The sequence below is a fragment of the Lactuca saligna genome, chromosome 1 (genome assembly GCF_052625555.1).
Source record: "Lactuca saligna cultivar CGN05327 chromosome 1, ASM5262555v1, whole genome shotgun sequence".
In the NCBI taxonomy this organism is placed as follows: Eukaryota; Viridiplantae; Streptophyta; class Magnoliopsida; order Asterales; family Asteraceae; genus Lactuca; species Lactuca saligna.
The window spans coordinates 62,702,158-62,728,230 of NC_136417.1; the positions used below are offsets into that span (position 1 = coordinate 62,702,158).

Consider the following 26,073-nt stretch of genomic DNA (forward strand, 5'->3'; position numbering starts at 1 on the left):
CCATAAAAAAAATTATAAATTATATTCTTTGAAAAATTTGCTAGATTGGTAGGTTTAAAAGTAGAATGTCCTAATAAGAATCAATTTGAAAAGTAGAATGAAAATGACAAGTGATTTTGTGTTGTGTTTACAAGGTTGATGAAAGCGAATAGCTCTGGAGTAAGAAGAGGAAAAGAAAGCTCAAGTTGAAAGAGATAAGATGCTGCAAATGCAAGTGTTGCATTCTTCATTTTAATTGTTAGTTGTAGTTGGATGAATGCAAATTTATATATTGTAAGAAATAGAATTGTATGACATTATATTTTATGCAATGGATTGTATTTTTTGTATATTGTATTTTATTTCCATTATGATACATGAAATGCAAATTTAATTTAAAACCTAATAAATATATAAATATATTTTTTTAAACATTTAAATTTACAATACGCAAAAGTGAGTGTCATCTTCATTTATGACAAGGCCTTTCTTGATAGGGGTTTTAATGATACGCATTGCATGTCGTAAATGCACGTCGTCTATAGACGACACGCAAAAGCGTGTCATCTCTCGTTATGACATAACACGGCCTTCCTTGACGCACATTTGCGCGTCGTCTGAGCGTTTTACGACACGCATTGCGCGTCGTAAAATGTTGTTTTTCTAATAGTGAACTATGCTCTAGTTAACAAATTATGTTATTGTAGACATGCCAAATAACCAATCATTATTGCCATTAATATAAACGTGTTTGCATGTAACAAAAAACAACTTGATTTGATCACGGCCCCAAAAATTGGACCCTAAAATTGTTGGCGGGATATTGAATTTTCATGGCAGGATATCCACAATTTTACCTCAAGATCACGGCCCAAAGCCATAGAACACGGTTTCATTTGGAAAATTGGGTCTTATAACTTTATAGCTAAAAGAGTTGGTTGTATCATTAGAAACTGGGTTGTCTAGTTCACTCGTATATCCTAGTTCCTCATCTTAAACCGGGTCATATAACTCTCCCCTTTATATATCCCATTTCTTCCATAATATGTCCCTTTTTTTCATAAACTGGGTCTTATATGGTGAGTCCTATGTCATGTTTTGTAGTAGTGACATGTCATGTATAGGGTTCGCAACCAGAAGTGGATACCTTGCACCAAACTTCTACTTCTTGGATATGTACCAAAACACACCAAAATGTATACCATGAGCTCAAAATACCATCATGAAGGCTAAAGGATGATCTCTAGGGTTTTGAGGACTTGGAGGCTGGTAAAGAGGCCAGCCCTAAAGACTTAATGAACTTATATAGGGTACAACATAAAAATTAATGTATTCAATAAGATGCACGTACGCCCCGTATATGATCCCGAAGGCGCAATCCTTCCTCGCGTCAAAAAGCCCCGCGTACACCATTGTACCCTCCGTCGTTGGCTTTAGAACTAGTACGCCATGCGTACACATATGTATGCTCCGCGTACTGATTAACCTTAAACCCAATATACCCCGAAGGCCATCACTTCCTCATTATCCTTCGATTCTGACGATCCTTATATCCATGAAAAGGTAACAAGAAGCTTTATGCTTAATCAACTCATACCTTTGTTTACAATATCCCAAACATACATCCAATTCCCATAAAAGCTCGAGCTGACATATTACTCCAAAACACAAACCAAAAACCCGGATCATTCAAATTACATCATCCAGCCCTAAAAGAGTACAAATCTCAATTCTTCAAGGGTCCTAAGCTTGCTAATACCCGATCGTTGATCACCAACCCGAAATGGAAACGATTCAAAACAAGGTGTTACAACCCTGTTATCCTTTGACGCTACTCCGGGTGAGATACATCAGCAAGTCCCCTAGGCTAGTGGACGTCAACGCTTGCTCAGGCTAGCGAGATCATTCTAGCTTTAGGCCTAGACACATGTTCATCGATTGTGGTTTATGATGCTTGTTGATGTGATGAAATCGTCTGAGTCGGCGATTCCATCATTGCAACTGTTCGGGTTTCCCACCTACGTTTAAAAGCTTCCTTATTCGATCTGCTTTCCTTTTATCATTTGCTTCTTCTCTTCTTCGATATTGCTTCTTTCTTTCTCTTCCTTCCTAGTTTCTTCTCCTTTGTTACAGGACTATGACATCTCCGAACACAGGTGTCGCTCCGTCTTCCAAAAAGATTTCCAAAGCGATTCGGTTTCCTACCCGATCGTGGGTTCGAGTCCCACAGATGGCGCCAATTTTAGTGATATGTCTCCGACTTAACTCCATCTGCTTGAGTGGTGAGAAATACAAGCCTGAAAGTCACAACAAAGAAAACAAGATCGTCAATCATCATCCGGGAGATGATCCCAGAACGAAGCTCCGATGGTCAAGTTAGTGGATTCCTTTGAGAGAAGGTATTGTATAGAGAGTATGAGACTGAGATATTTCGAGTCGATCCCTTCCCTTGAGGGAGTAGGGACATTTTTATACATGCGGTTAGGGGAACAGATCCCCGATAGTATCTTCTACCTTTTAAGGCATGTGAGGACAAGCCGGCCTTTGATTGGTAGTTCGTTTTCCGTGGGTGGCTATTTGTTATTGGTGTGAAACTAGAGCGCTACATATGTCGCCAAGGGGTGATTGGTACTTTTTTGTCTTATTTGGAGCGAGAGTTTCTCTCCTAAAAGGGGGCCAATCCCGAGGTCAGATCGCCGACGCTAGAACGCGGAGTCTAATGGAATATAATTTGCTCCCAGCTCTTGTCAGGTAGTGAGTTTTTGATCGGTCGTTCCTGAGTTGACGGCCCCGTTATCTTTTGATGTTACTCCGGGTGAGATTCGTCAACAAGCAACAAAGGAGAACATCTAATCAGATGAGGTGTGATTTGTGATCAGGGCACAAAGGATATTATTTTCCAACTTACTCCGTCAGCAATATTTTTTTAGGTTATTGGTTAAGAACGTGTCTGTTAAGAAAGTAAAATGTGAAATTTTAACAAATCAAATGGTCTAACTGCTAGTACGATAAACACTAAACAAACAGACCTTAGGTTGATATTAGCTTCAAAATTTCGGTGAGAAAATGGCTTCTATATAATTATTACTTTTTTTTATAAATATCTATATATCTACTGTTTCAACTAGATTTACTGAAAACATTACTAATTGTTTCTATATTATTGAATCATTAATTGTACGAGTTGGCCATGGTAGATTTTATATCTTGTAAATTCCCTTTTGCAGGGTTTATGCTTTAATTATAAACGATTTGGAAGCCTTTATTAAGCTCAATTTTTGAAACGGCTATCAATCGGAACTGAATCCGCTGACGCATGCATCATCCTCTCATCTCTCCCTCTGGTCGCCGGCAAGATCCCTTCCTTCCTCTCAAATTCTAGTTGGATACTTTTCTCTCGTTATTTAGTAAAAAGCATTATTAATCGTTGGAAATTTGTGTATGAACTTAAAATCGTAGCTGAATTTTGTATCAGTGTTGGATTGATTTAGCTATTGTGCAAAACTGTGTGTAATGAGTGCATATTTTTAAATTTTTTTTGGAGTATTTATATGGTTAATTGGAAATATGGATTAGGTTTGTTTTGATCATAGAATTGATTTCACAGGGTTCTGTTTGAAGTTTTGTTATTTTGTGATTTAATTAACTTTGAGTAGAATTTATTCTAATGGAATTTCACAAAATTGATGTAATTTACAATATATTATATTATATTATAGATCAAGCGGCAGCAGGTAGAATGCCTGTTAATTGAGTTTCTGCGTTCATCCCAGAAGAAACCACAGAAACAAGCTAGATATAAAATTGTTTGAAACTGCTCTAATGAAAACAGTTTGTTTATTTAGATAAGAACTAACTTCCTATGAAGTAAGCAAAAAAAATAACACATACTTTGCTTCCTTCCTCTCCCTCTTCCTATTCGGGTCACCTGCATTTGATTACGTCTTAATAGTTATCTCGGATTCCAGCAGCTCCACCCAATCCCATTGTGAATCGAGCTGGTGTGTACGTTAATATCTTGAAATTTATTAAAGCCACAACCATATGTGGTAAATTTTGAATAAGGCACATCGCTAAAGGTAATTTCTCTAAACTTTTCAGTAAAATTTCGGGTAACTTAATTTTTGATTTTATGATTGTCTAGTAATAAATGTAGTATAAAACAATGCCTGCACCCCACCCTCTCGAAACGCGGTTTCCAATTCTAGGGTTTCAATGGCACAGCTGCTGGATGAAATGATTGAACAAATACTGATAAGATCAGAGGTGAGTGATCTGATCCGTTACAGGAGCGTTTCAAAGTCATGGAAAGATGTGATCTCTGATCCTGATTTCATCAAAGCCCATCTCGAAAACAGTTATCGACGTGATCGTGAATATGACAAAATGGGAAACAGAAGAATTGCAATGTCTGCTACACCACAGTGTAATTGGGAACATTTATCTCATGCTGATAACCTCTATTTTGTACCTCGCACGCGTCATCTACTTGGTTCTTCCAATGGTTTAGTATGTGTTTCTCGCTCTCGTAATGAATTTTCAGTTATCAATCCTGAAACCAGAGAGGTGAATAAACTGAAAAAGCCCGAAATCCTTGATCAGGCCGGACCTTTGATTTATGGTTTTGGTTACGATTCATCCAATGATGATTACAAGGTGGTATTAAGGTTTAGAAAAGGCAGTAATCTTACCTGTTTCCTAAAGTTTAGTTTAGAGTCCAACATCTAGGAAGTTATATGAGAAGTCAACTACACTGTTGGAATAGTGTCTAAGGCTATAACTATATTCGGTTGTGCATGGTCCTTTTGGGTTGCCTTCACCATAGCAACTTGAAGGATGATTTGTTAAAAGAGAGTAAATATTATAAGGAATAATATTTGGCTATTTGATTAATATAAGTCATAAATTAATTGGTATTAATTTGGTGACTTAAAGAGATTAATTAAATAAGAGGGTATAAACTGTCAATTGTTTGATAGTTAGACTTTAGACTATAAATCCATTAGGATATACCTTGGACGGATTCTAAGAGCTTTAGGATAGCTCAAATCGTCCATGGGGTTATCTATGGAATGGATTTGGATAGCCTTAAGAGAAGATTATCCAATTAGGGTTTAGGGTGAAACCCTTAAGGAGTCTAATAGTATAAATAGACCCTATGGATGAGGGAGTTCGAGACACAACCTTAAGCAAGGAACCTTTAGCCGAATTCCTCCCCTCTCCTCTCTCCTAAATCATCTTGCTTGCTATTGGTGTTTGTAAGCCATTAGAGGAGTGACAATTGTGACTCTAGAAGCTCCAAGACAAACAAGATCAACAAGGAATTCAAAGGTATGATTCTAGATCTGTTTCAATATTGTTATTTAACCTAATTAGCCATTATAAGTCTTGGATTCAAAAGCATGTTTATTAGAAAGCCTAGATCCAAGCATTAGGGTTTTGCATGCGCACATAGGAAAGTTCTTATGGCTAAAACCCATCAGTGGTATCAGAGCCTAGATTGGTTTTCTTTAAATTGTTGCTTGAATAACTGAAACAAACCTGCAAAATTCGATTTTTTGGGTTTTGAGTCACTGACTCGTTGAGTCCCAAGGTGAACTCGTCGAGTTGGCCTGACTCGGCGAGTCCCCTTGTGCACTCGGCGAGTCCAGGCGTCAGGAATGGCCAAATTTGGTATTTTTTCATAATTATCTTATGGAAACTTACCTTAATCATATTAGATCAATGTAAATCCGATTTTTTGATAAATATGACTATTATCTTGATCTAATTAAAGATATTTATCATCTAATAAAATATTTAATTTCCTTATATGATAATGATTAATTATTTTGGTAATTATCTTCAAAGAAATCAAGATAAATCAAATAAAGATAATTAGAATATTAATTGTTAATTGGAATTATTTGTTATTTGATTCTTCATGTTTTAAATGTTTAAAACCTACCCTAAAGTTTTGAAATTTATATTTGTGATTAAAAGTTTTAATTTAGACAACTTAAATTTCAAACCCTAGATTTTGAAAAAGTTTAAAATGCAACCCTATACTTATATGATATTACTAGAATAATATATATATATGTATAACTAAATGCTAGTCTTACCGCTAGTAGGCCTCATTCACGAAGCCGATCTATAAGGTGGGTATAAGGTTGCGGCCTATAAAATGGCGCTTAATGGGTGTACACTCACACCCACCGCTTGCTTGATTGGTGGAGGGTCGTTAGCCGAACGGGTAGGATAGGGCAACCTCATCCTCTCATTAAAAGTATAATAAGAAATACGAAGTAACTAAACTTTTTTAAAAATTTCCCAATCTTAGTTACTTTAGGAAAAGTGAATTGATGCAATCCCATGAAATTACACTTTGCACCTTGCTAAGATGTTAGTGGAGCGTGTGTGGTTTACCGGCACACTAATTGGTTCTAAGCGAAGGTGGCAAAGGGTGATTCATTGTTCATCATAGTTCGATGGAGCGTGTGTGGTTTACCGGCACATCGAATAGGTGATCGTTACAATGAAGGCACCATGTGAATTTGCATGGTAATTCACACCCGCTTTGTGATCCTCGGCATCCCAGTCACAAACAAGAGGGGCATATCGAGATTTAAACATGCCATTGAATAGTTCAATGAATCTCATCCGAATCTAGGAATTCTCAAAAAAACACTTAGGACTAAAAGTTTAAGTTTTGTAATGGAGAATTAGTGAATCGTCATTCACTTACGTTCAATTTATTTGCATATTGGATTACAGCATCCCTTTTCTAGTATGTAAATGTTATTGTTGGATCCTAGCCCTAATTTTTCTTATTGGGTGATAATTAGGGATTCTTATTCTAATCGATCTTTGTCCTTTCTATAGATGTCAAACGCAAACAACGCTGCTGCTAGTTCTTTCACGTTGATGAGCCTTTGCCAAAAGGTCACCTTCGATGGAACGAACTTTGGCAAATGGATAAGATACATTCGCACCATTTCTCGCTATGAGGATAAAGAGTATGTCCTCGATGAGAAGCTCGAGAAAATCAACCCCGAAGTTGCCACTCCCGCCGAAATCACCGCCTTTGAAACTCATGAGCGAGATGCAACGAAAGTACATTGCATCATGATCGCCACCATGAACTCCGAATTCCAAAAGTCCTACGAGGACATGTATCCATACGAGATGCATCAAGACTTGTTGGAGAGGTACCACCAAAACACGAGACAAGAGCGTTACGAGATCTTCACTAACATGATTTCCGCCAAGATGGGTCATGGAGAATCTCTTACCGTGCACTTGCAAAAGATGCAAAGGTATGTCGACCGCCTTCGCAAGTTAAATGTTGACTTCGGCGAAGACTTGGCGATCGACATGGTGCTTCACTCTTTGCCTCCGATGTACAATCAATTTAGGATGACCTACCACATGAACAAAGAGGAGGTCACTCTAAGTAAACTCCAAGGTCTCTTGAGGGTTGCTGAGAGCAATTTCAAGGACAAGTCTGTTGCACCAACTCCCAATCCATCCGCTGCTCCTGTCTTGGCTATTGGTCAAGGGAAGGGAAAGAAGAGGAAAGCTTCTTCAAATAACTATCGAAAGGTGAAAGCCCGAGATGGTTCCTCTTCTAGTGGGACCAAAGTTGATCCCTCTAAGCCCTGCTCTAACCCGAAGGAGGCAGAGTGCCACCACTGCCACAAGATAGGACATTGGAAGAGAAGCTGCCCGGATTACCTGCAAGCCATCAAGGAAGGAAAGATCAAGCCATCTTTCGCAGGTATATATGCAATCAAATCTAACGATTCTAATCATGCTATTTCTTGGGTTCTTGACACCGGTTGTGGTTATCACATTTGTTCTAATGTGCAGGGACTAAGAAGAAGTAGGGATGTGGAGCAAGGAAGGATCAATCTAATCATGGGGAACAGAAGATCGTCGCCTGTGACCAAGATTGGAGTGTATTCTTTAGTGCTTAAGAATAGTTTTGTTTTGGATTTGAACAATTGTTGATATTCTCCAGAAATGGCTAGAAACATCATTTCATTTCATGGTTTATATAGACAAGGATTTAGATTTTCTTTTAATAATGAGAATGGTTCTATTTTGGCTTATCTAAATGGTGTCTTTTACTTTGAAGCTATACCATGTAATGGAATATATGAAACTGTTTTGATTGTTGATAACTTAAGAAATGATGTTTTGAATATTGATTCTTCCACTAGTATGGATAAAGCATCCTTGTGGCATTGTCGTCTTGGACATGTCAACAAGAAACGCATAGCCCAACTCCAAAAGGATGGAGTGTTGGAGTCATTCGACCTTAGGGAAGATGACACATGTGAGTCTTGTTTACTTGGAAAGATGACTAAGTCACCCTTCACGAGTACTTGTGAAAGGGGTGAGGGGCTACTGGACCTAATACATACCGATGTATGTGGACCTTTTAGATCAACCACGAAGGATGGAAACCGCTTCTATGTGACTTTTACCGATGATTATAGTAGATATGGGTATATCTATTTAATCAAGCAAAAGTCAGAAACCTTTGAAAAGTTCAAAGAGTTCAAGAATGAAGTGGAGAATCAATTGGGCAGGAAAATCAAGATGCTTCGATCCGATCGAGGAGGAGAGTACCTAAGTCTTGAATTCCACGATTATCTCAAGGAGTGTGGAATAGTTTCGCAATTGACGCCTCCTAGAACACCGCAGTTGAATGGTGTGGCAGAAAGGCGTAATCGAACCTTATTGGATATGGTTCGCTCTATGATGAGTCGTGCTTCACTACCTATCTTCTTTTGGGGGTATGCCTTAGAGACTGCCGCCCATATCCTTAACCGAGTCCCTACTAAGAAGGTTGCCAAAACACCTCACGAGATGTGGACGGGGAAAGCTCCCTCGTTGGCACATATCAAGGTTTGGGGTTGCGAGGCTTTCGTAAGACGAGATACTCACGACAAGCTTGAACCTCGAAGTGAGCGATGTATTTTCATCGGCTACCCGCAAACTTCCATTGGATATTTCTTCTATAGACCGAAAGATAATGTTATCTTTGTTGCGAGGAGAGGGGTTTTCCGAGAGCGAGAACTCATAAGCCAAGGAGACAGTGGGAGGCAAATCGAACTTGAAGAGATTCAAGAGTCGATAGATGAAGGAACCTCTACCGCTGGCATTCAACCCGAGGAGGAAACTCCGGTTGAACCGATTGACGAATCCTTACCTCTTAGACGTTCCGACAGAGTTAGAGTTCAACCCCAGTTTTATGGTTTTCATATTACTACCGAAGGGGACACGTATATTAGTGATGGTACACTAGTAAATCTTGATGAACCTAATAGCTATAAGGAAGCCATGGCAGGCCCGAAGTCTACGAAATGGAAAGAGGCGATGGATAGCGAGATCCAATCCATGTACGATAACCAAGTTTTGAATTTGGTTGATTATGTACCCGAACGTAAGACCGTAGGGTGCAAGTGGATCTTCAAGAAGAAGACCGACGTGGATGGGAACGTACACACATATAAAGCGCGATTGGTCGTGAAGGGCTTTACTCAAACTCCCAGAGTTGACTATGATGAGACCTTCTCACCAGTTGCGAAGATTAAATCTATTAGAGTGATGCTAGCAATTGCCGCATTTCATGATTATGAGATTTGGCAAATGGATGTCAAGACCGCTTTCCTTAACGGAAAGTTGGCTGAGGATGTTTACATGGCTCAGCCAGAGGGGTTTGTGGATCCGAAGCATCCGAATAGAGTGTGTAAGCTTGAGAAGTCCATTTATGGACTTAAGCAAGCATCTCGCAGATGGAATCTTTGCTTCGATGAGAAAGTCAAAGAGTTTGGATTTGTACGAAGCGAAGACGAATCTTTTGTATATGTCAAAGCCAGTGGGAGTATAGTAAGCTTCCTCGTTCTATATGTCGATGACATATTACTCATAGGAACCGACATCCCGACTCTGCAGGAGGTTAAGTCCTGGCTCGGGAAGTGCTTCGCTATGAAGGACCTCGGAGAGGCTTCTTACATTTTGGGAATAAGGATAGTAAGAGAAAGAAGTAAGAGACTAATTGGACTTAGTCAGAATACTTACTTGGAGAAGGTACTAAAACGTTTTAGTATGGAAAACTCAAAGAAGGGAGAACTACCGATACAAGGAAATGCCAAGTTGAGTAAGACTCAAAGTCCGAGTACCGAAGCTGAGATAGCAGAAATGAGCCGAGTACCATACGCTTCCGCAGTTGGCTCAATCATGTATGCTATGAATTGTACTCGCCCTGATGTAGCCTTCGCTTTGAGCATGGTTAGCAGATATCAAGGGAACCCTGGCAAAACACATTGGATTGCGGTGAAGAACATCCTTAAGTACCTTCGGAGGACGAAAGAATGGTTCTTAGTCCTTGGAGGGAGTGATGACTTGAAGGTGCGAGGGTATAGTGACGCCAGCTTTCAGACCGACAGGGACAACTACCGTTCGCAGTCGGGCTGGGTCTTTACCCTAAATGGAGGAGCAGTGACATGGAAAAGTTCCAAGCAGGAAACCGTAGCTGATTCAACGTGCGAATCAGAGTACATCGCAGCGAGCGAAGCATCGAAGGAGGCAATATGGCTGAAGAACTTCATCGGTGATCTTGGAGTTGTGCCGGCCATAAAGGAGCCCATGGAGATTTTCTGTGATAACGAAGGTGCGGTTGCCTTGACCAAGGAACCGAGGGATCATGGTAGATCTCGACATATCGACAGAAAATATCACTTCATTAGACATCGTGTAGAAGAAGGACAACTCGTAGTGAAGAGGATATCATCAGAAGATAACCCAGCAGATCCGCTTACGAAGGGACTGAGTAGGGTTAAGCACTTGCAGCATACTAGGAGTATTGGGCTGAAGGATGATATTAGTATAGATTAGATAGTATTAGAAACGTATAATAGATAAATGTAATTAACATTTGATGATTAAATAAAGGAGTTTTATTTATGAGTAAAGTTACTGTCACATGTTAATTGTTTAACTATTGTTTCACTTTGCATGTTTTGACTTCCAGAATAATTGAGTTTATTAGGAATAATCGAATTATTCAAATGGTTCGCAATCGTTCATATGTTGGGAGTAGATATGAATGAAGATTGTCATGAATTGGTGTGTAGAATGTCTAAATGGTGTTAGACATAGCAAGGGTTGCTGCAACGTTCATGAGTGCTTATGAACTGGTTTTGAGCATTGGAATAAACCCGCGCTTGCTGGAATCACCTTATAGAATACGATATAAAAGGTGATCGCAAGACGATAATATCATATGGTCTTAAAACCTAGATATATGGTTTATTATTTGTTAATTGATTGTGCATTGATAATGCGAAAACGCATCAGTAACTTGATGTTATAAAACGCATTGTTGTGTATAGTTGGTTAATGAATAAGTAAATGCATATAAGTCGAAGTTTATCTGTAAATTTTATCCTAAGAGGGTAGAAGAGATATCTTAGCCACTCGATGATTTGATTTGACTTATGTGTCGGGCCCGGTCAGAACTGAATTGATGTGTTCGATTAAGTTCTATGTCAAATAAATCGGAGATCGAGAAATCTAAATGCTAGACTAACCATTCCATAGGATTGTCAGCATGATATCTAACAGAGGACTGTACGATCCCTTATCTAAAGGACAAGATTGATTAGATCATAGTTGACAGCGTCTTTGAGAGCTACGATTGCAAACCGTATTGAACTTGTATAGTTACTAGACTTATCCAAGTGGGAGACTGTTGGAATAGTGTCTAAGGCTATAACTATATTCGGTTGTGCATGGTCCTTTTGGGTTGCCTTCACCATAGCAACTTGAAGGATGATTTGTTAAAAGAGAGTAAATATTATAAGGAATAATATTTGTCTATTTGATTAATATAAGTCATAAATTAATTGGTATTAATTTGGTGACTTAAAGAGATTAATTAAATAAGAGGGTATAAACTGTCAATTGTTTGATAGTTAGACTTTAGACTATAAATCCATTAGGATATACCTTGGACGGATTCTAAGAGCTTTAGGATAGCTCAAATCGTCCATGGGGTTATCTATGGAATGGATTTGGATAGCCTTAAGAGAAGATTATCCAATTAGGGTTTAGGGTGAAACCCTTAAGGAGTCTAATAGTATAAATAGACCCTATGGATGAGGGAGTTCGAGACACAACCTTAAGCAAGGAACCTCTGGCCGAATTCCTCCCCTCTCCTCTCTCCTAAATCATCTTGCTTGCTATTGGTGTTTGTAAGCCATTAGAGGAGTGACAATTGTGACTCTAGAAGCTCCAAGACAAACAAGATCAACAAGGAATTCAAAGGTATGATTCTAGATCTGTTTCAATATTGTTATTTAACCTAATTAGCCATTATAAGTCTTGGATTCAAAAGCATGTTTATTAGAAAGCCTAGATCCAAGCATTAGGGTTTTGCATGCGCACATAGGAAAGTTCTTATGGCTAAAACCCATCAGTATTAGGGTTTATAAAAGGCAGTAATCTTACCTGTTTCCTAAAGTTTAGTTTAGAGTCCAACATCTGGGAAGTTATAGGAGAAGTCAACTACACTTTTATCACTAGGGTTGGTGTCCTTTACAATGGGGCACTTCATTGGGTTGTTTCTCATGGTATAGCTAATAATAAGAAACATGTAATTCTTTCCTTTGATTTGTCTGATGATAAATTTGAGGAAATCCCACAAACTTGTCAACGGGCAACATTTTTGGGGACTATGTGTGTATTTCATGGTCAAATGTTTCCCCTCAAAGTGCGGGGGATTAATAAGTACAATGTGAAGCAGTCATGGGAGCTTGTGGGGCCTAACCGCACGATTAACGCTGAAGTTGTGCAGCAATTGAAAGATTTAAAGTATTACATACCAAGACTTGTATCTCCTCATGTACTCAAGAAACAGGACAAAAGGCAGCAGGAAATAAGCATCACCGAGAGTCGCAAGGTGGGTTCTAATTATCTTTTCTTTTTTGGTTTTCATTTATCGTGTCCTATTGCATTAATTATGCCGGATTACTATAATTTTATATGAAATTGTGTATCATCTTAATCATACTTCTGATCATCAACATTAGAAGAGAAGATCATTTGTCCATATGACAGTGATTTCAGATTGTAATTGCACCTCTGATTTTATCTGCATACATATGTCTAGGTACCAAAACTTTTTCATGTTAGTACTTGTTCATGTGACGTGGGGAATCTTGAATGGTAAATCGCTTGATTCTCACTATATATATGATGATCTTTGTAAAAGTAGATCATTCAATGAACTCTTGAGTGTTGAGACCATATGGGTTGTTGTAGTCTATATTTCACAAAATTCATTTGCATCTTAATTTTCTGTTTGTAAGCTTCTTTGCATTTATTAGCTATAAGCCTCTTAAAAGCCAAGCCCACCATCAAAATCAAGATATAGTGCATGTATTAATCGTAAAATGGACTTTTGATGCACAGAGATTCATTAAAAAGGTGGATAAGGCCTTAGAGGCTTTGTGTGTTGATGGGAATTTTCTTTTACTTCCCTATGAGGTTCATTTGTATGATAGGAAAATCAAAATCCGTGTCCAATTCTATTTAACTCTCAGTCCATGGGAGTTTAATCTTTAGGGATGTTATAGAGTCTAGTCTATATGGTTTCCATGTTCAATGCTATTAAATTGTGGTTCATAGGAATTTAATGTTTAGAGAAGTCAAAAGAGTATAGTATTTTTGGTTTCTAAGTTTTTTTAGTCTCGTGGTTAGTTGTTTCTTTTACCTAGTTTATCTTGCTCCAAGTATTCAGAACGTTAGTCAATATCCTTATCCCAATGTGTTGTTAATTCTAATTTTAGGTGGCAGACTACCAATTGATCTTTATGCCATTTTTTATGACTTTGCTTGTATAGAATGTTAGGATCACTACTAGCACAACCATGTTGAAGATAGAAAAACAATTAGGTTCCATTTTCTAAAACCTATTGGTGATAAAAAGGATTCCTCATTGCCTTATATGTTAGCGTCTACTTTCTTATTTTACCAATGTGTGAATGGGTTTGCACCCCCACAAACCCATGTTCCGCCCTCAGCCTCCCCTCAACGACTGTTCATCAGATCCAATCCTTTTTCATATTGCTGATACTCTCGGTTCATGCTGCTGATACTCTCGGGACACGCTCACATGACTTTGTCCATCTGGAAGACTTTCGATACAAGGCTTCAGGATCAACTTCGTTGGACTGTGAATTACTGGGGATTATGCCACCTGTGTCTGCCACATCATCCGGGCTTTGACCGTAACTCTGATGCCACTTTTTAAGATCGCTACGTACTAGTCCAACCATGCTCAACATAGAAGAACAATGAGGTTCCATTTTCTAAAACCAGTTGGTGATAGAAGGGATTACCTATTGCTATATATGCTAGTGTCTAGTTTCTTATTTTACCAGTGTGGGATTGGGTTTGTAGCCCAATATAGAATTGGTTAGTGCTTCCCACATTCCCTTGTCCCCACTTTTGTTTTCCTCAAATTCTGAATCTGTTAACACACCACGGCTCGGTTTATTTTTGGTCTTGATAAGTAGCAAACTTGACGAGGAGATATACGTCGATGAAGGAATGTTCTAGTAGCTCATTTGTGAAACCAACATCTTCCATTGAGACAAAACAACCCACTTCTATTTCAAAAGCCAAAGATGAAAAGGTTGCAACAAATATGGCAAACTAAAGTGTTCCAAGTGAAAGGGATAAGGATATGACCGATCTAAGTTCCCAAACAGCCAAGTCATCGAGTTATATGAAACTAACAATATTAAAGCTTCTTTAGTGCTAGAAGATTCGCAAGATGGGTCTGAATCGGTTTACACCGAAAGTATTGTTGGTGAAGCATTGCTTGTGAACAGATCTTCACACTCCAAATTAGTGCCAAATTCTTCGGGAATTACTTATTAGCAAAATACATGGTGGAGGTTTTGTTCGGCATATTGAAATCAATATGACACTAGGATTACCTTGGGCATTTTTATTGGTCGAAGATGTTGGTGGTGGGTAAGTTCTCAAAAAATGTGTTTTAGATTAAAAGAAGGAATTTTCTTGGACAGTTATTGTGATATCACATTGCTTGAAAACTACTTGCTGCCTATGTTTGAGATCCACAAATATTTTTTCAAGATAATCGAATAACAAAATCCTTTGTTTCTTAGCCACAAGAAATAAAGCATTCATTAGAATCATACTTTCGAGTTGTTCTCACATTCGTAAATATCAAAGTATGGAGTACATAATATATATATATATATATATATATATATATATGTGTGTGTGTGTGTGTGTGTGTGTGTGTGTGTGTTTGTGTGTGTGTGTATATCCCGAAAAAATCAAGAAAATTGATAAGGATGACGAAAATTATGGTTTTAAGAGGTTATTTGCAGTTGTGAAATCATAACTGTTTCCAACATTAACGACCTCTTACAGCAATGTTGCCTTACAACAACCGTGTTATACCAATTTTTCCTTACAGCAAAATTGCGTTATTATGTTACAGCAACTTTGCATATCAACTTTTCTCTTTACGCTGCATTTCTTAGAAGGGACATGACTGTGGACTCGACAAGCTTTCTAGAATTATTTTCATGATGAGGATGAGGAGGGCATGACAGCCTTTTGCACATATGAGAAATCCAGAGGGAGTCCCTGTTGCACATTGTTCAACCTTTTTGAACGGGACAAAATATTAAAATTTGTTTTGTTATGCCTTGTCATTCATAACAAACGGGTCCTTTTGGTAATGTGCTTGTGTTAATACATAATTGTGCTCAGCTAGGGCTTGTTTACTGTGACAATGTATTGGGAATTAACTTCTCTTTGTGCTTTCTCTCTATATTGTAAATATTGTTTTCCCTCACACTATTCTTTCTTTGTCTGTCAGCTAAGCAATTTGATTACGATGGGTCATGGGAATAAAACACCGTAAATGATCTTGAAGAGAAGCTAAAGAGCACATCATTGTCTGCTAAATTTCTTAGTTGTTGTTAAAACTATGTTTTAAACCCAGTTTTATTGATTCTGTCAGATTATCTTAACCATCTATTTTGTGTTTCATAGTTTGGAAAATGCTTTAAAGATTGTTCCTGTTATTTGTTAACAAAAGTGTCTTAAGATTCGTACTTTGATGGAGTTTACTCTCCTGTTCATTCCCTTGATTCTTTATGAATCATAAAACTGCTTATATGCAGTGTGCCTTATCGTTCTATAGCTTTCATATGATTCGAAAAAATAGACAAGACTTCTTGTCGGATTCAGTTATTTGCTACAGTGTAGCAGGTTAACTTATGGATGCGTGTCCCTGTTACTTTTCGTAGTCATTATCTTGAAATTTGGTTGTTGGTTTTGGTGTTTTGTCCTCCTGCTTGTAGTCTTCAACTAGTTAATGACACTTTTGCCCATCTTGTAAGTTTGTAGTTTTTTTTTTTCTTGTTCTAGCCTGGTGTATGTTTTGTTGAGCTTGTGTGATTTAGATCTTGATTACGTAACAAAGGGTTGATATTATGTTTGAACTAATTAAAAAAAGTAAAACACTTTTTTTTAGAATATCTAACACATGCCCTTGGTAAAAGACCAGTTAATAATATTTACTTTTGGAGTTCAACATAAGAGTGAGTCTTAAATTGAACCGTGTGTAATGATTTGGATTTCTAACCTCGTTATTAGGAATTTTGATCATTTGTAAAAACATTGAAACTTTTCAACCTATTTTTAATTAATATAAAGTCTATTTTTATATTTTAAAAATTACACATTATGTATTAACTGGCTGCGATGTTACTTCCCCAATATTATGTTAAAATAATGAACGGTGAACTCAAAACAAACAAATCACCAGAATTTGTCGAATTAAATCAAAATTATGTTACATGATCAAATCAAACCTAGCTATCACCAGCTCTTTTCTTTTTGCTTCTAAGATGGTTTCTTTTAGTTAGAAATTTGGGGATATTACAGATTCACGTGATGTATTTAAAAAGATTTGAAGTCAAAAGACTCAGGAAATTACATATTCATGTGATGTTTTTACACGTTTTGGGAAATTAATGAAATCTAGGGACCTAAATGTGCTCCCTCTCTTGTGTTGTATTCAGTAGATATGAAGGTCTCCTCTGGTAAGAAATCAGATACATATCGTATACAGGGTTGGCAACCAGAATTGGATAAGATGCTGCATGTTATCAATGGATGGATAAGATGTACTGATGCTACCTAAATTGCAAAAATGGAGCTATTACACATTTACAGTCTCTCCTTCATCTGTCTCCTGTTTCAAAAATGAAAAAAAGGCTGATTATATTGGAATTAATTCTGATTTAATCTTGAGTTTAACGCAATAAAGGAATAAATGGTTATCATATTATGATTAACCTGGTAATTTTCAGTTATAGTTTTGGTCGTTGTTAAAGCACTTTATTTTAGTATTAAATGCAGCAGTCTATAAATCCCTGTGTAAGCCTATGCAGGCTTTGATCGTCTGTTTTTGATTTCTAATACTTGGTATCAGAGCCTCACGGTTCATGCCCAAATATATCCGCTACAAAACCATGTCGTTACCTAGTCAAAGAGAGAACGGTGGAGTGCCATTCCAAATCCCAATGTTGATGTCTACAATCTATACGACATGGAGTATAAAGATGGAGGCAATTATGGATGCCCAGGGAATTTGGGAATCTATCGACCCACCAAACCGAGTGGAAGTGGATGAAAAGAAAAACAAGTCAGCACATGTCTTCATCTTCCAAGCGGTACCAGAAGATGTACTACTTCAAGTAGCAAAGAAAAAGACTGCAGGGGAGATCTGGGAAGCATTAAAAGTGAGGTACCTTGCAGCCGAACGGGTACAAAAGGCGAGATTGCACACATTAAAGAGTGAATTTGAAGCTTTACGGATGAAAGCGAGGGAAACAATAGATGACTTTGCTGGAAAATTGAGTGGTATAGTAGCAAAGTATAGCAGTCTAGGCGCCACATTTGAAGACGGCACACTTGTTCGAAAACTTCTTGACTCAGTTCCGGACAAGTTTCTTCAGTTGGTGGAATCTATTGAACAAAATTTTGGTACAGATACCATGCCATTCGAAGAGGCCATCGGCCGACTCAAAGCTTATGAAGATCGGTTGAAACTTCGTAGCGGGAATGTGAGCAATGAGGGGAGCTTGTTGCTCGCTAAAATAGATGGCCAGTCGTTGAGTCAGAAAGCAACAGGAGGAAGTTCCTCATCGGGTGGAAGAGGACATGGATTATAACGTCGCGATAGAGGCGGGCATAATGATAGTCGAGGTAGAGGATCTAGACGAGGTAGAGGCGGGCGTGGGAATTTCACCTCGTCTCGAGACTCTGATAATAATCATCAATGGGGAAGAGATAAGCGCCATATGAGATGCTTTAACTGTGACGAGTATCACCATTACACGTCCGAGTGCAAGGCTCCTAAGAAGAATGGCGATGAAGCATACTTAACACATGAGGAGGAACCTGCGTTGCTTCTAATTATATGTGGCGAGAATGCAACTAACATGGTACTACTCAATGAAGAGAAGCTCTTTCCAAAATAGAACGAGGAAAAGAATGAGAATGGTGAAGATATATGCTATCTAGATAACGGGGCAAGCAACCATATGACCGGGGTACGCAATTTCTTTGCCGAACTTGATGAAAGCAATATCGGGCAGGTGCGGTTTTGATGGGTCTAGTGTTCAAATCGCGGGTATGGGTTCAATTTTGTTGGAGTGCAAAAGTGGTGAGCAACAACTCATTACTAATGTGTATTTCATCCCAACACTACAAAGTAATATCTTAAGTATGGGACAAATGACTGAAATCGGGTACAAATTTGAAATGTTGAATGAGTACTTGAGAATACATGATGAAGACAGTCGACTGATGATGAAAGTGCAAAGATACAAGAACCAATTGTATAAAATAGTACTTCACGCCTCTCAACCCGTGAATCTCTTAGCAAGCCCTGAAGACACAGCTTGGTTGTGGCATGCCAGGTTAGGCCACATAAGCTTTCAAATTAAAGAGTCTAGAGTACGAAGAGATTTGGTGCGAGGTATACCAAGCATAAGACATCCAACAGAAGTATGTGAATGCTATCTGGTTACGAAACAAACCCGATAGCCCTTCCCGAAAGAAGCTCAGTGGCGTGCGAGCAAACCACTTCAACTGGTGCATACAGATTTATGTGGCCCAATCAATCCAACAACAATAGCAGGTAATAGATCTCATGTTGATTGTTGATGATTGTTAACAATGTATGTGGGTTTATATAATCAAAATGAAGGATGAGGCTTTTGCAACCTTCAAATGATTCAAAGTACATGTGAAAAACAAGAGTCACTTTAAGCTTAAGGGTATGTGCACTAATCGAGGAGGGGAATTTACCTCCCACCAATATGTCAATTTTTGTGAACAAGAAGGGATCGAGCGACAATTAACATGTCCTTATTGCCTTCAACATAACGGGGTGGTTGAACGACGCAATTGCACCATTCTTGAAGCTACAAGATCTTTGTTGAAAAGTATGTGTGTACCAGATATGTTTTTAGGGGAGGCAGTTTGACATGTTGTCCACATAATCAATAGGGTTCCAACGAAGGGGGTGAAAGACATGACCGCATACGAAGGGTGGAAAGGAAAGAAACACACACTTCAGCACGTGAAGGTGTTTGGTTGTGTCGGAAAAGTGAAAGAGCCGAAAAATCAAACCTCGGAACTAAGTGATAGAACCGTGTCGATGGTGTACCTAGGGTGGAACCAGGTAGAAAGGCGTATCGGATGTATAACCCTAAAGAGAAAAGAGTGGTGGTATTACGTGATGTTAATTTTGAAGAAAATAAAAAATAGGATTGGACTGCAGACCAGGAGAAGGAGCCCACATCAAAACCAGGCTTGGTTTGAAACTTTTTTTAATACAAGCACTGAAGAGGGATCCCAAATACCTAGTCCAATCCATGAAATAGCCGGAAGCCCTACTCCCTTGTTCGATACATACAATTCACAACCATCTAATTCCACTTCACCAATAACTAGCCTCATATTAGTGTAGGGATGAGCGTGGGACGGAACCGGTACCGACCCGTACCGTTCCCAATTTCCCGAATACCAAATTTGATCAAAAGTTAATCCCGAGTACCGAACTGAATTAACATCACCGGTACCGGTACTAGGAATGGTACCGGTACTCGGTACTAGTACTGGTACCGGCGGTACCAATTCCTGAATTTCATGTATTTGGACTACCAAGTACCGTCCTGTATTTTTAAATTCGGTACGGTTCACTATCGGTTCCGCTACAGTACCGGTCCGGGATTGGGATTTGGGTCAAACTGCTCGTCCCTAGATCAGTGCATCGTCAAGCCTAGAAACACAACCATCAAACGCATAAAATCCAATGACAGATGAAGATGTTGATGTCAACTCTTTAACATATTATCACACATCAAATCGAGGGTTTCGAAGCTTATCTGAACTCTATGATGAAACAGATCCAATCGAACTTGAACCAGAAGAATTACCACTTGTTGATGAAGAACCAACCACTTACATAAAAGCAGTAATTGATCAGGCTTGGCTAGAAGCGATTGTTAGAAATTTGGGTGTAGAAAGGATTGAAAATTCTGAGAATTGTGATTATCACTTTCAAATCGAAGTATTTGGTGGTACTCCCAAATCTTCAATTGGATAACACTCAGAGAGACAAGAACCGAGAATGTTTGATGATATTTTCGTATGTACCAGAAAATGAGACCAAAACCAACTTTAATATATTTGTCTGAAAACTGTCATATGACACTTTGAAACTGTCATAAAACCATAAAAACTGTCATAAAAACGGATATATGGATAAGGGTCAAACCAATGGTCAATTATTTGAAAAATCAATTTTTTGATCAATTTTCGGTCCCAGCCAATTTTCGGTCCCAAACATATATTCAATAAAAAAAAAATATGCTCTAGTTAGCAAACTGTGTTAATGTAGACATGCTAAATAACCAGTCATTATTGCCATTAATATAAACGTGTTTGCATGTCACAAAAAACAACTTGATTTGATCACGGCCCCCAAAATTGTTGGCAGGATATTGAATTTTCATGGCGGGATATCCAAAATTTTACCTCACAATCACGGCCAAAAGCTATAGAACACGGTTTCATTTGGAAAACTGGATTTTATAACTTTACAGCTAAAAGAGCCGACTATATCATTAGAAACCGGGTTGTTTAGTTCACTCATATATCCTGGTTCCTCATCTTAAACCGGGTCATATAACTCTCCCCTTTATATATCCTATTTTTTCCATAATATGTCCCGTTTTTTTCATAAACTGGGTCTTATATGGTAACTCCTATGTCATGTTTTGTAGTAGTGACATGTCATTTATATGGTTGGCAACCAGAATTGGATACCTTGCACCAATCTTCTACTTCTTGGATATGTACCAAAACACACCAAAATGTATACCATGAGCTCAAAATACCATCATGAAGGATAAAGGATGATCTCTAGGGTTTTGAGGATTTGGAGGCAGGTAAAGAGGCCTGCCCTAAAGACTTAATGAGCTTATATAGAGTACAACATAAAAATTAATGTATTCAATAAGATGCACGTACGCCCCGTATACGAGCCCAAAGGCGTGATCCTACCTTGCGTCAAAACGCCCCGCGTACACCATTGTACCGTCTGCCATTAGCTTTAGAACTAGTACGCCATGCGTACACATATGTATGCTCCGCGTACTGGTTAACCCTTAAACCCAATATACCCCGAAGGCCATCACTTCCTCATTATCCATCCGATTCTGACGATCCTTATACCCATGAAAAGGTAACAAGAAGCTCTATGCTTAATCAGCTCATACCTTTGTTTACAATATCCCAAACATACATCCAATTCCCATAAAAGCTCGAGCTGACATATTACTCCAAAACACAAACCAAAAACCCGGATCATTCAAATTACATCATCCAGCCCTAAAAGAGTACAAATCTCAATTCTTCAAGGGTCCTAAGCTTGCTAATACCCGATCGTTGATCACCAACCCGAAATGGAAACAATTCAAAACAAGGTGTTACAACCTTGTTACCCTTTGACGCTACTCCGGGTGAGATACATCAACAAGTCGCCTAGGCTAGTGGACGTCAACGTTTTCTCAGGATATCGAGTTCATTCTAGCTTTAGGCCTAGACACATGTTCATCGATTGTGGTTTTTGATGCCTGTTGATGTGATGAAATCGTCTGAGTCCGCGATTCCATCATTGTAATTGTTCGGGTTTCCCACCTACATTTAAAACCGTCCTTATTCGATCAACTTTCCTTTTATCATTTGTTTCTTCTCTTCTTCGATATTGCTTCTTTCTTTCTGTTAGGGGAACAGATCCCCGACAATATCATTTTTTATACATGCGGTTAGGGGAACAGATCCCCGACAATATCTTCTACCTTTGCAGGCATGTGAGGATAAGGTGGCCTTTGATTGGTAGTTCGTTTTCCGCGGGTGGCTATTTGCTATTGGTGTCAAACTAGAGCGCTACATATGTCTCCAAGGGGTGATTGGTACTCTCTTGTCTTATTTGGAGCGAGAGTTTCTCTCCTAAAAGGGGGCCAATCCCGAGGTCAGATCGCCGACGCTAGAACGCGGAGTCTAATGGAAGATAGTTTGCTCCCAGCTCTCAGCTCTTTTCAGGTAGTGAGTTTTTGATCGGTCGTTCCTGAGTCGATGGCCCCGTTATCTTTTGAAGTTATTCCGGGTGAAATACGTCAACAAGCAACAAAGGAGAGCATCTAATCAGATGAGGTGTGATTTGTCATCAGGGCACAAAGGACATTATTTTCCAACTAACTCCGTCAGCAATATTTTTTTAGGGTATTGGTTAAGAACGTGTCTGTTAACCAAGTAAAACGTCAAATTTTAACAAATAAAACGGTCTAACTGCTAGTACGATAAACACTAAACAAACAGACCTTAGGTTGATATTAGCTTCAAAATTTCGGTGAGAAAATGGCTTCTATATAATTATTACTTTTTTTTTTATTTTATAAATATCTATATATCTACTGTTTCAACTAGATTTACTGAAAACATTACTAATTGTTTCTATATTATTAATTGTACGAGTTGGCCATGGTAGATTTTATATCTTGTAAATTCCCTTTTGCAGGGTTTATGCTTTAATTATAAACGATTTGGAAGCCTTTATTAAGCTCAATTTTTGAAACGGCTATCAATCGGAACTGAATCCGCTAATTAACGCATGCATCATCCTCTCATCTCTCCCTCTGGTCGCCGGCAAGATCCCTTCCTTCCTCTCAAATTCTAGTTGGATACTTTTCTCTCGTTATTTAGTAAAAAGCATTATTAATCGTTGGAAATTTGTGTATGAACTTAAGATCGTAGCTGAATTTTGTATCAGCGCTTGATTGACTTAGTTATTGTGCAAAATTGTGCGGAATGAGTGCATATTTTAAAAAAAAATTTTGGAGTATTTATATGGTTAATTGTAAATATGGATTAGGTTTGTTTTGATCATAGAATTGATTTCACAGGGTTGTGTTTGAAGTTTTGTTACTTTGCGGTTTGATTAACTACGAGTAGAATTGTTTCTAATGGAATTTCACAAAATTGAATGTAATTTATATTATTATTATATTACAGATCAAGCGGCAGTAGGTAGAATGCCTGTTAATTGAGTTTCTGCGTTCATCCCAGAAGAAACCACAGAAACAAGCTAGATATAAAATTGCTTGAAACTGCTCTGATGAAAACAGTTTGTGTATTTAAATAAGAACTAACATCCTCGGAAGCAAGCAAAAAAATAATAATAATAACAGATACTTTGCTTCCTTCCTTTCCCTCTTCCTTTTTGGGTCACCTGCATTTGATCATGTCTTAATAGTTATCTTAGATTCCAGCAGCTCCACCCAATCCCATTGTGAATCGAGATGGTGTGTATGTTAATATCTTAAAATTTATTAAAGCCACAATCATATGTGGTAAGTTTTGAATAAGGCACATCGCTAAGGGTAATTTCTCTAATCTTTTCAGTAAAATTTCGGGTAGCTTAATTTGTGATTTTATGATTGTCTAGTAATAAATGTAGTATAAAACAATGCCTGCACCCCACCCTCTTGAAACGCGGTTTCCAATTCTAGGGTTTCAATGGCACAGCTGCCGGATGAAATGATTGAACAAATACTGATAAGATCAGAGGTGAGCGATCTGATCCGTTACAGGAGCGTTTCAAAGTCATGGAAAGATGTGATCTCTGATCCTGATTTCATCAAAGCCCATCTCGAAAACAGTTATTGCCGTGATCGTGAATATGACAAAATGGGAAACAGAAGAATTGCTATGTCTGCTACACCACAGTGTAATTGGGAGCATTTATTTGATGCTGATAACCTCTATTTTGTACGTCGCACGCATCATCTACTTGGTTCTTCCAATGGTTTAGTATGTGTTTCTCCCTCTCGTACTGAATTTTCAGTTATCAATCCTGAAACCAGAGAGGTGAATAAACTGAAAAAGCCCGAAATCCTTGATCAGGCCGGACCTTTGATTTATGGTTTTGGTTACGATTCATCCAATGATGATTACAAGGTGGTATTAGGGTTTAGGAAAGGCAATAATCTTACCTGTTTCCTAAAGTTTAGTTTAGAGTCCAACATCTGGGAAGTTACAGGAGAAGTCAACTACACTTTTATCACTAGGGTTGGTGTCCTTTACAATGGGGCACTTCATTGGGTTGTTTCTCATGGTACAGCTAATAATAAGAAACATGTAATTCTCTCCTTTGATTTGTCTGTGGATAAATTTGAGGAGATCCCACAAACATGTCAACGGTCAACGTTTTTGGGGACTATATATGTGTGTATTTCATGGTCAAATGTTTCCCCTCAAAGTGCGGGTGATGAATAAGTACAATGTGAAGCAGTCATGGGAGCTTGTGGGGCCTAACCGCACGAATAACGCTGAAGTTGTGCAGCAATTGAAAGATTTAAAGTATTACATACAAAGCCTTGTATCTCCTCATGTACTCAAGAAACAGGACAAAAGGCAGCAGGAAATAAGCATCACCGAGAGTCGCAATGTGGGTTCTAATTATTTTTTCTTTTTTGGTTTTCATTTATTGTGTCATATTGCATTAGTTATGCTGGATTGCTATAATTTTATGTGAAATTGTGTATCATCTTAGTTATACTCATGATCATCAACATTAGAAGAGAAGATCTCATTTGTCCATATGACATAGTGATTTTAGGCTTTCAGATTGTAATTGTGCCTCTGATTTTATCTGCATACATATGTCTAGGTACCAAAACTTTGTCATGTTAGTACTAGCTCATGTGAGGTGCGGAATCTTGAAAGGTAAATCACTTGATTCTCACTATCTATATGACAATCTTCATAAAAGTAGATCATTCAATGGAATCTTGAGAGTTCAGACCATATGGGTTGTAGTTTATATTTCACAAAATTCATTTGCATCTTAATTTTCTGTTTGTAAGCTTCGTTGCATTTATTAGCTATAAGCCTCTTAAAAGCCAAGCCCACCATCAAAATCATGATATAGTCCATGTATTAGTCGTAACATGGACTTTTGATGCACGGAGATTCGATGAAAAGGTGGATAAGGCCTTAGAAGCTTTCTGTTTTGATGGGAATTTTCTTTTATTTCCCTATGAGGTTCATTTGTATGACATTAAAATCAAAATCCATGTCCAATTCTATTTAACTCTGAGTCCATGGGAGTTTAATCTTTAGGGATGTTAAAGAGTCTAGTCTATATGGTTTCCATGTTCAATACTATTAAATTGTGGTTCATAGGAATTTAGTGTTTAGAGAAGTCAAAAGAGTATAGTCTTTTTGGTTTCTAAGTTTTTTTAATATCCTAGTTAGTTGTTTCTTTTACCTAGTTTATCTTGATCAAGTATTTCCTTCCTTATAGAAAGATGGATAACATGTAAGGCAGACCTCTTTCTAATTTAGAACGTTTGTCAATATCCTTATCACAAAGTGTTGTTAATTCTAATTTTAGGTGGGAGACTACCAAATGAT

General features: G+C 38.1%; 3 protein-coding genes across 3 annotated transcripts; all 3 read left to right on the plus strand.

Annotated features, from left to right (window-relative positions):
* The first annotated feature begins 4,194 nt into the window (after positions 1 to 4,194).
* On the plus strand, positions 4,195 to 4,707 carry LOC145007235 (F-box protein CPR1-like). The gene has a single exon (XM_078966210.1). It carries the CDS (start codon positions 4,195 to 4,197, stop codon positions 4,705 to 4,707), a length of 513 nt encoding a protein of 170 aa, XP_078822336.1.
* Positions 4,708 to 17,555: 12,848 nt separating this feature from the next.
* Positions 17,556 to 18,257, plus strand: LOC145007243 (uncharacterized). The gene has a single exon (XM_078966215.1). The coding sequence runs from the start codon at positions 17,556 to 17,558 to the stop codon at positions 18,255 to 18,257; it is 702 nt and encodes a 233-aa protein (XP_078822341.1).
* A 5,917-nt stretch (positions 18,258 to 24,174) lies between these two features.
* On the plus strand, positions 24,175 to 24,933 carry LOC145007249 (F-box protein CPR1-like). The gene has a single exon (XM_078966222.1). It carries the CDS (start codon positions 24,175 to 24,177, stop codon positions 24,931 to 24,933), a length of 759 nt encoding a protein of 252 aa, XP_078822348.1.
* The last annotated feature ends 1,140 nt before the right edge of the window (positions 24,934 to 26,073 follow it).